Below are 13,147 nucleotides of genomic sequence, written 5' to 3'. Positions count from 1 at the left end.
TTGAGAAGTGGTGGCGCTAGCCAGGCTAGCGCAGTGCGGAGCCCAGTGTGATATAGTCACGTTTAATTGATTTAATTGTAACAGTAGCTGCTTGACGTTTAATGCGCATCGATAATTTCAGAAGATGAAAAGAAGGTTCAACAGATGCTAAGAGAGACGAGTTTAAGTTAATAATGCTAGGCTATGTTAGCATAAACTTAACTTAGGCTACCTATAAAGCATGCTTATGACATCAATAAATAAGGAAAATATTCACATATACACACACTACATATATCCGTTTTATTTAACCAGAAACACACAATCCCTTCAGTCAACACAGTTACAACAGACGTGCAGACCGGTGACAGCTTTTGGTGGAAAACACTTTGTGATGAGGGAAGGAAGAGGGGGCGCCACGAACTGAAGTTCTTTGCACAGAGGCGCAGTGCGGAGCCCAGTGTGATATAGTCACGTTTAATTGATTTAATTGAGACACTTAAGTCTTGTATGTAACAGTAGCTGGTGTCAGTGGCAATCAGCCTAATGACACAGCCCCACCTGTTTTCCTATGATATTAGGATTGGCTCACTGTCTTGCTGCAACGGCCTGCTGTGTTTAAATCTAGCCGAGTCTGCATGGCTTCAGTCCCAGGCTTGTCATTGTTGATTCTTACTGTACAAGAGGTGAAGGAGGTGATCTAAAATAGCCTTTGGTTGAGCTGTCGGAAGAATGGGATTAATTTTAATGGAACAAAGAGATATCAAACTATACTGGGCTGTAGACCCAAAGGGACATTTTTGGATTATTGACGAGTCAGACCAAAGGGGCTTCGGAGCAACGCGCAGTCCCCCCTGCAGCGTGCCAGCGAACGGAAAAATGAACAAAACAAACCAATTAAATATCAACTTAAAAAGGCATGTAGTTGTAGTGCGTTTCTTCTGTGAGAGGTGCAGTCTGTGTGTGTTGCTGTCCTCAATTTAGTGCTGAAGCGGACAATGCGAAGTTACCTAGAATGTTAACTTTGAACTATATTCAGTAAAGAAGCACTACACAAGTAAAACCATTGTAGGCCTATGTTATAAAAAATGTTCTTCATCTATTCTTTTACACCGCTATACTCAACGTGGAAGTTAGGAAAATCGCCCTTCTGGCTTGTGTCAATATTGCACCGTGCGCGTATGTGTAGGTCTACCTGGTGTGCTACGGCAAGCAACATTGACAGAAAAATACACTTTGCTACCGTTTGTGCACGAAATGTGCACTCACAAGCATATCCCATGCAATTTCCGTGGTCAGATACCATCAACTGTGAGACCTTATATAAAGAGATGTGTGCCTCTGCTAATAATATCCAGTGAATTCATTTAGGCACAGGTGGATTCCAATCAAGTTGTAGAAGCATCTCAAGGACCATTGATAGAAGTAGGATACGCTCAGTGGCAAGTGTCATATCAAAAGGTGTTAATACTTATTATGTAAATGGAATATTTCAGTCTTTATTTTTTTTATACAATTACAAAACACTCCAAACACTTCTGAGAGAACTAGAGTGGTTTTGCAAAGAAAATGGAGTAAAATTGCAGTATCAAGATGTGCAAGCCTAATCCAACCTGACCTATCCAGGCTCCACGCTTTCAGTGCAGCCAAAGGTGTACCTACTTATGCTGACTTGAAGGGGGTGAATATTTATACAATCATTTATTTTGCATTACTTTGTATAAATCTGCTTTCACTTTGACAATATATATATTTGACAAATATTGTAAAAGGCCAAATGACATTGATCAAGATTCTATTTATGAAAGCGGAAATACCTGTTTATAGGTAAATAGAAATACCTGTTTATAGGTAAATAGAAATACCTGTGGGGATAAACACTGTTTATAGGTACTGTACCTGGGGGGATAAACACTGTTTATAGGTACTGTACCTGTGGGGATAAACACTGTTTATAGGTAAATAGAAATACCTGTGGGGATAAACACTGTTTATAGGTACTGTACCTGGGGGGATAAACACTGTTTATAGGTACTGTACCTGTGGGGATAAACACTGTTTATAGGTAAATAGAAATACCTGGGGGGATAAACACTGTTTATAGGTACTGTACCTGGGGGGATAAACACTGTTTATAGGTACTGTACCTGTGGGGATAAACACTATTTATAGGTAAATAGAAATACCTGGGGGGATAAACACTGTTTATAGGTAAATACCTGTGGGGATAAACACTGTTTATAGGTACTGTACCTGGGGGGATAAACACTGTTTATAGGTAAATAGAAATACCTGGGGGGATAAACACTGTTTATAGGTAAATACCTGTGGGGATAAACACTGTTTATAGGTACTGTACCTGTGGGGATAAACACTGTTTATAGGTACTGTACCTGGGGGGATAAACACTGTTTATAGGTAAATAGAAATACCTGGGGGGATAAACACTGTTTATAGGTAAATACCTGTGGGGATAAACACTGTTTATAGGTACTGTACCTGTGGGGATAAACACTGTTTATAGGTACTGTACCTGGGGGGATAAACACTGTTTATAGGTAAATAGAAATACCTGGGGGGATAAACACTGTTTATAGGTAAATACCTGTGGGGATAAACACTGTTTATAGGTACTGTACCTGTGGGGATAAACACTGTTTATAGGTACTGTACTGTCGCTCCAGCGGAAATACCTGGGGGGATAAACACTGTTTATAGGTACTGTACTGTCGCTCCAGGTTAATGGCTTCTCCGTTCAGTGATCTGTGTCAGTTGGCATAGCTCCAGGTTAATGGCTTCTCGGTTCAGTGATCTGTGTCAGTTGGCATAGCTTCAGGTTAATGGCTTCTCCGTTCAGTGATCTGCGTCAGTTGGCATAGCTCCAGGTTAATGGCTTCTCCGTTCAGTGATCTGCGTCAGTTGGCATAGTTTCAGGTTAATGGCTTCTCCGTTCAGTGATCTGTGTCAATTGGCATAGCTCCAGGTTAATGTCCGTATACAATGAGGTGGCTTTGGCGGTCCATACAGTTTTTGTTCTAAAATTATAAGTCCAGTCCAAATAAAATGGCATTAGTTGTAATGTAGTTGTTTTTTGAACATCATGTAGAATTTCCCCTGGGGATCAATAAAGTATCTATCTATCTATCTATCTATCTAGAAACATATTTTCATTACTACTGCTGAGGAAATGATCCAATGATTCCTCTATGTCAGTTTGTTGTTTATGCTTATGGATATGTGACCACAGATGGGATGAGATCCTGAATTGAGACGAGAGACAGACAGACACAGAGAGACAGACATTGTCCCAATGGTGAACACAGGACAGTCCCGCCTGGACAGCGACCAGTATGACGACTTCAATGCTGAACATGAAAGCATGGACAACCTGCAGAAAGGCAAGTATACGAAAGTCTGTAATATCCATATAACGATATAGTATATTGCAGCAACACATAAATAGCGATATGCTAATAAATAGGCCAATACATGGTAGAAAAGAAAATTAAGTATTTTAAAGGCAGCTATACTAAGAAGTACACTGAAGAAAGTCAAGCATGCCACCAGGACCAGACGTAGAGGCCATTCTGACCAGTGCACTGTGTAAAGAAAACATGCTAACAATATACAGTAGGCTAGGCTACACTATTCTCTTCTCATCCTAACAATGTATTATTCCTACCGCTGAAATCAAGAAGTAGCCTATGTAGTCACAAAGCTAGAACTGAGAGACTCAGGAGAAGTTTTAGCCTAGAAATCTAGACGCGCCCCTAGCGGTAGCAAATGCTTGCAATAGTAAGACCCTTCACCATACTATCAGTACACTGCCCCCCCCCCCTCTCCCCTACATACACAGCACATTATTTCATCAGGAAGCTTCTCCAACACACATCCCCAACATACTTACAGCACACTGCCCCCCCCCCCATACACAGCACATTATCTCATGAGGAAGTTTCTCCAACACACATATTGCACACTGCCCTCTCCCCACATACACAGCACACTATCCCATCTCCCTTGTCATCCCCCCAACACACACACCAAGACCCCTGGCAGTTGGGTTAGCCCCTTGAGCCGTGGATCTGCCCAAGGTTTCTTCTACAAGGGAGTTTTTCCTTGCCCCAGTTGCTCTTGGGTGCTCCTTGTTGGTGCCCCCCCAATCCCAATCCTCCCCCACCTTTCTTAAACTTCCTTGTATCCTTGTACTACTCTGTCTAGTGTCCATTCTAATATGTTAACAAGTATACAGTAGGCTACATTATTCTGTCTAGCTTCCATTCTAATATGCTAACAAGTATGCATTCTTCTGGCTAGCTTCTGCTAACAAGTATATATTATTCTGGCTAGCTTCAATTAAACTTGCAGTTTAAAGGGATACCAGGCAAGCCTGCTTTTTCTCTACAAAACTCCCCCTAGCGTCTGTAGGTGTGCGAGCCCTCGCTCGGTCTGAAGCTCTTTTCCTTTTCTTTGCATCTTCTGTCAAGGGTTTTCGCTGCTTCTTCGCCGGCTCTGCCATTAGACACACGTTTGCAACAATCGCTAGCGTTTCGTTAGCCTACCTCTGTGCTGTGGATGCAGGATGTAAACTGATCCTGCTTCTCGTGATGTCTGAGACTTTGTGAGACTGAAGGTCGGCGGGTACGATACACTGAACTTGCAAGCGGGATATTCTTCCTACAGGCAGTAGGGGCGGGCAAGAGAGTCTTCATTTGCCCTGTAATGAGTCATTTAACCATATACCGACTTATGAAGATGATTAATTAACACGAAAACGTTGCCTGGTGTCCCTTTAAGGGGGGAATTCTCCCATTCACACATAGATCGCATGTAAGTTTTTTTTTACGTGCTTCAGTTACTCACTTTTCAGTTATGCATATTCTCCCATCCCACTTCTGTCACACCCACAGCATACAAGTTCGAAATCAAGGCGGCCAAAGAGGCGTAATCTATTTAAAGGGACACCAGGCAAGCTTGATGCTTTTTCTCTACGAAACTCCACCTCGCTCGGTCTGAAGCTTTTTTCCTTTTCTTTGCATCTTCCGTCAAGGGTTTTCGCTGCTTCTTCACTGTCTCTGCCATTATACACATGTTTGCAACAATCGCTAGAGTTTCGTTAGCCTGCCTCTGTGCTGTATGCAGGATGTAAACTGATCCTGCTTCGGTCGGAGGGTAGGATACACCGAACTTGCAAGTGGGATATTCTTCTTACAGGCAGTAGGGACGGGCGAGAGAGTCTTCATTCGCCCTGTAATGAGTCATTTAACCATATACCAACTTACGAAGATGATTAATTAACACGAAAACGTTGCCTGGTGTCCCTTTAAAATAGAACCAGACTGACCCACCACCTTGTTAATTTAGGTTGATATGAAAATGTGGAACGTGGACGTTCTCAATGACCTTCTGGATGTCATTTAAATCCAAGAACACAAACCAGTCTTTGATTTTGAAAATGTAAACATGGTGAACGGCCTACAGTAAAATGGTGTCATCACATAGCCTAACAAAGAATTGACTTCACAAAATTTCACTTTTGCTTTGAGGTTTGTTTATAAAGAGTCAAGACGTGCTTGAGGTGTGTAGATTAATAATTTAGAGAAAGAATGTTGGGGCTACTGAAAGCAACTGAATCCATAAATTTCCACTGAATTATGTTTGGAATCTGATCCCTTATCATACATGTTCGTTCGTACTCGTCGCTCGACTTATCGTGACATGATGGCGTCGAACGGTAAAATTCCTTACGGTACTGTCTGTATAAACCGTCTTGTAAATGAACTACTTTTTCAAAGTTCTCCATGTCTCGTTTTAAATTTCAAGGCCCTCGGAAGTCTACCAATGAAGTATGGAGCTACTTTGAGCCTCGTAAATGGTGTAAAACAGTGATTTATTTGCATGGCTAGGCCGATGCCCGAGGCACCACAACGAAACACTGTTGGTAGCATTGGCTAACTAGCGCCAGATTTCTGAGTGCAGGTGACAAGCCGAGGTGAGCTATGAGACATACGTTCACACTCGCTATCATGTTTCAACACACTTTAGGTCAAAATCACACCGGAATTATCCTTTAAAACTGAAGATCGCAGTCGGTAAACTCCAATATCCAAAGTGGGTGATTATAATGGGGTTATCCCTATCTAACAATGTAGCCCAATGCAGGGGTCCCCAACCTTCTATGTACCATGGACCGGTTTGATTGCTTTTTTTTTTTTTCACGGACCGGCGGGGGGGGTTCGGGGGTTCATGTTCCATATGTGTTGTGCATGCATTACTTGAAAAGAACTAGCTCCAGTTATGTATGAACAGTGAAGGTAACGATCTCTTGTGAAAAACGTGAACTTGAAGAAGTGAAAATTGAACAATATGAACTATGAATATTGAACAACTTGAAGCTACATCTATAAGTGTGAACATGCTTAACAAAATATGGGAACAAAACATGGGAACTAAACGTGCATTACGAATATAATCAGTGGGAGCCCTGCTTGTTTCCCTGCAACAAGAAGCTTACATCTGGGGGTGATGGAAGACAGTGACACCCTCAGTGTGTTTGAGATGTCCAGTCGATTGCGCAATTTGGTCTAGTTGCAGTCATTGCCGAAAACCCGGCCTCGCATAGATACGTGGTGGGAAACGTTTACAGCGCCTTTACGGCTATCTCGGGATATTCTGCTTTGGTTTTGATCCAAAAACCCGCCAGAGAGGTTTCCTTATACACACTCTTAAGACCACCGTCATTTGCAATTTCGATCAACTGCTCTTCCTCCTGCGCTGACAAGTTAGGACTATTCGGGATATTGACAAATGGGTTGCGGACCCACTCATTGGTTTGCCGTGGATCTTTGGAGGATGGGAAGTAACGCTCAAACTCATTTGAAAGTGCAACAAGGTGATCGCGCACCAGCTGCGAGAGAAAGGGCCCTGCCTCAGTCTCTCCCAAAACCCCCACTACTGTTTGGAACATATCAAATACACCCCGGTCCACTCGTCGTCCCCACAAATCAAGCTTGGCTTTAAATGCAGCGACTTTATCTGCCAGTTTAAAGACAGTCGTCATTCTCCCCTGGAGTGACAGGTTGAGGTCATTAAGCAACCCGAATATGTCACACAGGTAAGCGAGTTTTGACACCCAGCCCTCATCACTAAAATATGCAGCTAACGGTGACTTTTTTTCTGTAAGAAATCTCTGCAGCGGCTCTCGCAACTCAAACACTCTGGCCAGTGACCTGCTAAAGATGCTTGTTTTTGTTGCTCATTCTAGCAGTTTAGCTAACTTCGTGTGACACTACTAGGGTTGCAAAGGGGCAGAAAATTTCCGGTAAATTTACGGAAACTTACCATGGGAAGTTAAGTTGGGGAATTTTGGAAATATTCCAAATTGGAAACTTTCATGGTATTAAAGGAAATTATGGGAATTAAGGCGAGACACGGCAGGTGAAAACATTGTTTTTTCATGCACTGGTCAATTTCGAGATTTTGGGCTAATTTGCTACCTTAGCATGTATTCCTTCACACTACTACAACAACAAAGCCCGATTTACACATTTAGGTGTTTATTTCATTACATTTTGTCTACTCGCGCCTGTATATTTCTCCTAAATTCACCAAAAGTTAGTCTTCTAACGTTTCATGCTCTACCGCGACCGTGATACAAAACATAACATGTGTAGTACCGTTGGAAAGCTCTGTTTTTCCTGCATGACGTTTTGCTATCCAAATATGGACACTTCCTTTGTAACCGCAACTAATCGCGAAAGTTCAAAGGCGAGTCTAGGCTGAGAAAGGAATCTCTTGGCTGTGTTCCAAGGCTGTTTTCTCAAATTGAGTTTTTATCATTTTCCAGTAGAAACATCTCAGCCTATGTAGCACCTATGTACACCAAACTTTCCAGATATACACTTAGCAGTATTCTGAAGATATTTACAGAGGGATTTGTTAATAAATCATTCCTGGCCTGATTTATGTGACATTTTAATCAAAAATATAAGGCAAAAATCGATTTTTTTAAGGCTATGGACAGTATATTCTGATTTCCTAGGTAATGAAAGCAGATATCCTGAAATCCCTCTGTAATTTTATTTTTATCTTGTATGCAAACAAAATGAAAGAATAATTTTGTACCAGGCTTTATCATATGTTCAGATCTATCTACCGAAAATATATGCAAATTTGCGCATATTTAATGAGATAATGCCTAATTTGCATAATTAAACCTTCGAATTTCAAAAACTTGTAATACATTTTTTGTTCATACTTGTGTAAGTAATCAACTGAGAAAGTTTCATGGTGATGTCTATTATTTAAAAATTTTACCCTATTAACCTGTAGTGTCTCGCCTTAATGGGAATTTACAGGAATTAACTGGGAATTTTGGGTAATTCATACAAACTGTTTCGTATACAAACATTAACATTTTGTTTCGTAATAAGCAATATGAATTGTATGTTGGTATTTTCGCTTAGCATACAAAGCTAGCTAGCATGCTAGCGGGAATCCCATTCTTTGCGTATGGTTTACTAGCGCGCTAGCAATACTGAACTGCCCAAGATACACCACACCACTCAACAACAAAATCCGATTGGTTGGAACATTTTTTCCCCATGCATATGAACGCACCATAGGTTTCCTTTATGTCTAGCAGCCTATGCCCACGGGCCTCGAACCCGCCACCTTGACACACACACCGGCATGGGAGACGAACGCTCTAACCACTGAGCTAAAAGCCCAGGCTTCCAACTCAGCGGTTATAAGCGTTCTGAAGGTTAGGGCTGTGAGGATTTACACGGGCAACTAGCATGCTAGCTCAGTCTGCCTCCGTTACACTCACCTCCCTAAATCCTCACTCCCATCCGGGTCACGGTACCAATGTCAGAAGGTCGGTAGATGAATGCTCTAACCACTGAGCTAAAAGCCCAGGCTTCTAACTCAGCGGTTAGAAGCGTTCTTAAGGTTAGGGCTGTGAGGATTTACACGGGCAACTAGCACGCTAGCTCAGTCTGCCTCCGTTACACGTACACCTTCATTTAGTGAATGTCAGGAAATATGCCACTGTGTGACACTGTAATAGGGAAAAACATAAAGCCGTATCAGCATATTGTCGTGTGTTTACTTTTGTCTAATCATTAAGTGTCCGCTGGATATACTAGTTAGCTGGCAGGCTAGCTCAGGACTCCCGTCTGACATCAATCAATGGATATATCGTACTCACAGTCTCCGAGGCAAGATTAATGACACGACATGAATCCCAAGGTAAAGTTGAGTTGTTTACTGAAGTATTTGGCATTACATCAGGGCTGCAAAAGTCACCTAGCTCCGACGAGGGAGAGTTATCTCGCCAGGGCCATATGGTGGGTAATATGCAGCTATCCAAGCTGAATCACTTACGTGTACACACACTATAAGAACATTACAGTCAGACCCTACCGGCCAGATAAGATACTGCACTAACATTGTCGTTAACTGAGCTAAAAGCAGGCATACATTAAAATATTAAGCACCCAATTTGACACTGTAATGTTAATTTGTAACGTTCTGTGTAACCTACATGTATTTAGAACTAGGCCTACAGCCGACATCAAGCAATATGCTGTTTCACCTTGTAGTGTCGCTCGACCATAATACAGCCTTTTTTTTTTAGCTACTTTCTACAAATTCTCACGAGCATGAACTCGGCTGTTATGATGTTATGTTGTATTTATGCTCTGTTCTGATGTTGTGTTTTGTTATGTTTTGATGTTGTGTTGCTGTGTTTTTAGACACTGACTGTCAGTTGCTCTCCTCTGCAGTGTCTCTGTTTACAGTGCTGTGTTTTCAGACACTGACTGTCAGTTGCTCTCCTCTGCAGTGTCTCTGTTTACAGTGCTGTGTTTTTAGACACTGACTGTCAGTTGCTCTCCTCTGCAGTGTCTCTGTTTACAGTGCGAGGCTACGGATCCTCCAAGCGGTATCAGCTGGCTACAGGAGTTCTGGGTCTGATCAGTGCTGCTCTCCTAATGGCTGTGATCGGCATGGCTATACAGAGTGAGTATGATAGACATGGGTGTACTCAGTGCTGTACTCAGTGAGTATGATAGACATGTCTGTACTCAGTGAGTATGAGATGGATGTACTCAGTGAGTACGATATGGCTGTACTCAGTGCTGTACTCAGTGAGTATGATATGGCTTTACTCAGTGCTGTACTCAGTGAGTATGATAGACATGTCTGTACTCAGTGAGTATGACATGGCTGTACTCAGTGAGTATGATATGGCTGTACTCAGAGCTGTACTCAGTGAGTATGACATGGCTGTACTCAGTGCTGTACTCAGTGAGTATGATATGTCTGTACTCAGTGAGTATGATATGGCTGTACTCAGTGAGTATAATATGGCTGTACTCAGTGCTGTACTCAGTGAGTATGATATGGCTGAAAGTCAGTAGAAATCTAAAACAGTTTTTTTTTTTTAAATAACACAACAATTTACAACTTAATCATCTTCTGACAATAAGCTACCAAATTTAGCTTTGCCGTTTACATTCCGGTCATTACTGTGTGTCAGAACAGCATAGCCCACGTGATCACTTTTTAGGGATGAGTGTGATATGGTTGAGTTTTTGATTATGTTGTTATTTGATGTTTTGTTTTGCTGTTCTAGAAAGGATCACCAGTTACAAGTATCTAAATATTTTGATTGATGGAAAGCTTTGTTTTTTAAAAGCAGGTTAACCACTTTGTGACAAACTTTATAAGTAACAAAATGGTGTAAATGCTTAAATTCAGTGTTTCCCAAAGCCCAAGACAGTGGGTTCAAATGCCTTGTTTAGTCCACACCCTATTCAGTACATATCACTATTGAGGAGTTAGGAAAATATTAAAATGTAAGAAACTAGATCAGAATCATAAGCATCAATTCTTAAGAAAATTAAAACTCACCAATCAATTACTCAAATTGTTGATGATTAATTTAATACTTGACAACTAATTGATTGCTCATCAATTGTTTCAGATAAACAGTATTGCCAAATACAGTAATGCTGTCTTCAACTGTCTCTGTGTGTCCAGTCAAAGGCATGGGTGTGAGCCAGTCGTCCCTGAACTTCACAGCAGTGCGAAGCGAGCTGAAGCTGTTGAGAGACGATCGCGTCCGCCTGAAGGCTGTGATGGACTCCCTCCAGCATGACTATGACAAAGCCCGCAGTGACAGAAGCCTTCTGCAGGCGCAGTTGGACAGAGAGAGCGCCATGAGTGACCGTCTCCTGTCTCAAATCAAAACCCTGGAAGAGCAGAAAAAGCGAGAAGATGTCCGTGTTTTGCAACTTGGTAAGCTGTTTGTTTTTCAATTTGATGAATCTAGCCTGCTGGTGGAAAAATCAATACCAAACACGTGTATTAAAGCATACACAGGTCCATAATAAAAATTGTAATGTTAATGTTGTCTACCTCCGCAAGACAAGCATGTAATGTTAAAGTTGTCTACCTCTGCAAGACTAGCCTGTAAGAATAGGTGCATTTGAATTCATGCTTCAGCTTACAGCACCCTATGGCACTTCATGCTGGGCTTCTACAGTGGACTTAGCCATTGCTTTAAGCCAGAGCTGTAAGCGGCAACCTGAAGATGAACGCACCCAATGTTAATGTCGTCTAGCTACGTAACACTATCTTGTAATGTTAATAGGCTTATTCGACTTGATGCAGTCTAGCTACGTAACACTATCTTGTAATGTTAACGCACCCAATGTTAATGTCGTCTAGCTACGTAACACCAGTGTTTCCCCTACAATGTATTCATCAGCGGCGCAGCGCCGCTCCTGGAATTCAAGCGCCACTGCAAAAAAAGTTGCCTAATTAAAAAAAAAAAAATAGACGCAAGTGAACTTCAGGAACAGCTGCCGTTCGTTCAGGTTTCATGTCAACAAATAATAGTAGGCTAACGTTGAAGGCGCAGTCAGGGATTCCACAGCAGATCACGCTTGTTTGTGTTTATGTTTAAGTTTATTAGCAGACGCAATTTTGTGCAAAAAAACGTAGCCTACATTATGTTAACCAAGGAACCAAATTAAACACGCCAGCGAGATAGCTCGCCCCTACCTTCAGTAGCCTATTCCCAGATAAATTTGACGCATTGTTTTGTTTTTGTTTGTGATACAGGCAATGCTTTCAAGCCCTGTGTTGCTAACATACCTAGGCTGTGAAACTAAGGTCTAGCTAGCCTATTGGTGAATTTGAGTAATAGGATACGCAAGCATTTACATCTGAGATAGTTTGTAATTCCTGTAGAGCTCATCAAAATTATAGATATGATACAAGACACTTATCTGCTATAATCCAAGTGAATTTTCTTCGAATTTTTGACCATTTATTTTACCAAATGACATGGGAAACATAATTAATTTCATCCACATATTCTTATGCACCATGCACAACAACGCTACTAAGTTAGTTTAAAACCGTGAGAATCAAGCCAGCGTCACGGGCCGTCACGGCATTAAAGTGACAGGCACCAATACAGTGTAATGGCATGAAAGAGAAGTCTATATAGTTTATACAGTGCTGTGCAAAAGTTAAGACACCCATGCTGAAATTGACTAAAGGGAGGAATAAAAACATATTTTGCCTTTTGTCTTAATGCCTTAATTAAAAAAAAAATAGGACATCAATTATTTTTAATGCATCATGTATCGTAAATAAATACATTATATATAAATGTCTCCTGTGCTGTGGACTTACCCCACGCTTTCCAACTGTCTCTTCTCCTGTGCTGTGGACTTACCCCACACTTTCCATCTGTCTCTTCTCCTGTGCTGTGGACTTACCCCACGCTTTCCATCTGTCTCTTCTCCTGTGCTGTAAACTTACCCCACACTTTCCAACTGTCTCTTCTCCTGTGCTGTGGACTTACCCCACACTTTCCATCTGTCTCTTCTCCTGTGCTGTGGACTTACCCCACGCTTTCCATCTGTCTCTTCTCCTGTGCTGTAGACTTACAGTACCCCACACTTTCCAACTGTCTCTTCTCCTGTGCTGTGGACTTACCCCACACTTTCCATCTGTCTCTTCTCCTGTGCTGTGGACTTACAGTACCCCACACTTTCCAACTGGTACCAAGACCAAACTCTTTTCTTCTTTTCTGCTCCTGCCCAACAACATTGTACCACCTGCCTAAACTCGTCATGTTTTCCACAAT

The 13,147-nt window shown here is 41.7% G+C and overlaps 1 protein-coding gene across 3 annotated transcripts in view; it reads left to right on the top strand.

The window, feature by feature from the left end:
- The window catches only part of LOC121715533 (C-type lectin domain family 4 member G-like), a 61,227-nt gene that overhangs the window by 11,834 nt on the left and 36,246 nt on the right, over positions 1–13,147 (top strand). For all 3 annotated transcript variants that reach the window (XM_042101368.1, XM_042101367.1, XM_042101369.1), the window contains exons 2-4: positions 3,227–3,377; positions 9,886–10,002; positions 11,026–11,283. In XM_042101368.1, coding sequence (XP_041957302.1) covers positions 3,290–3,377; positions 9,886–10,002; positions 11,026–11,283 — 463 coding nt within the window. In that variant the 5' untranslated portion in view covers positions 3,227–3,289. The remainder of the gene's footprint in view (positions 1–3,226; positions 3,378–9,885; positions 10,003–11,025; positions 11,284–13,147) is intronic.

Source organism: Alosa sapidissima, chromosome 8 (assembly GCF_018492685.1).
Source record: "Alosa sapidissima isolate fAloSap1 chromosome 8, fAloSap1.pri, whole genome shotgun sequence".
In the NCBI taxonomy this organism is placed as follows: Eukaryota; Metazoa; Chordata; class Actinopteri; order Clupeiformes; family Clupeidae; genus Alosa; species Alosa sapidissima.
This window is presented reverse-complemented; position numbering and strand designations above follow the sequence as displayed.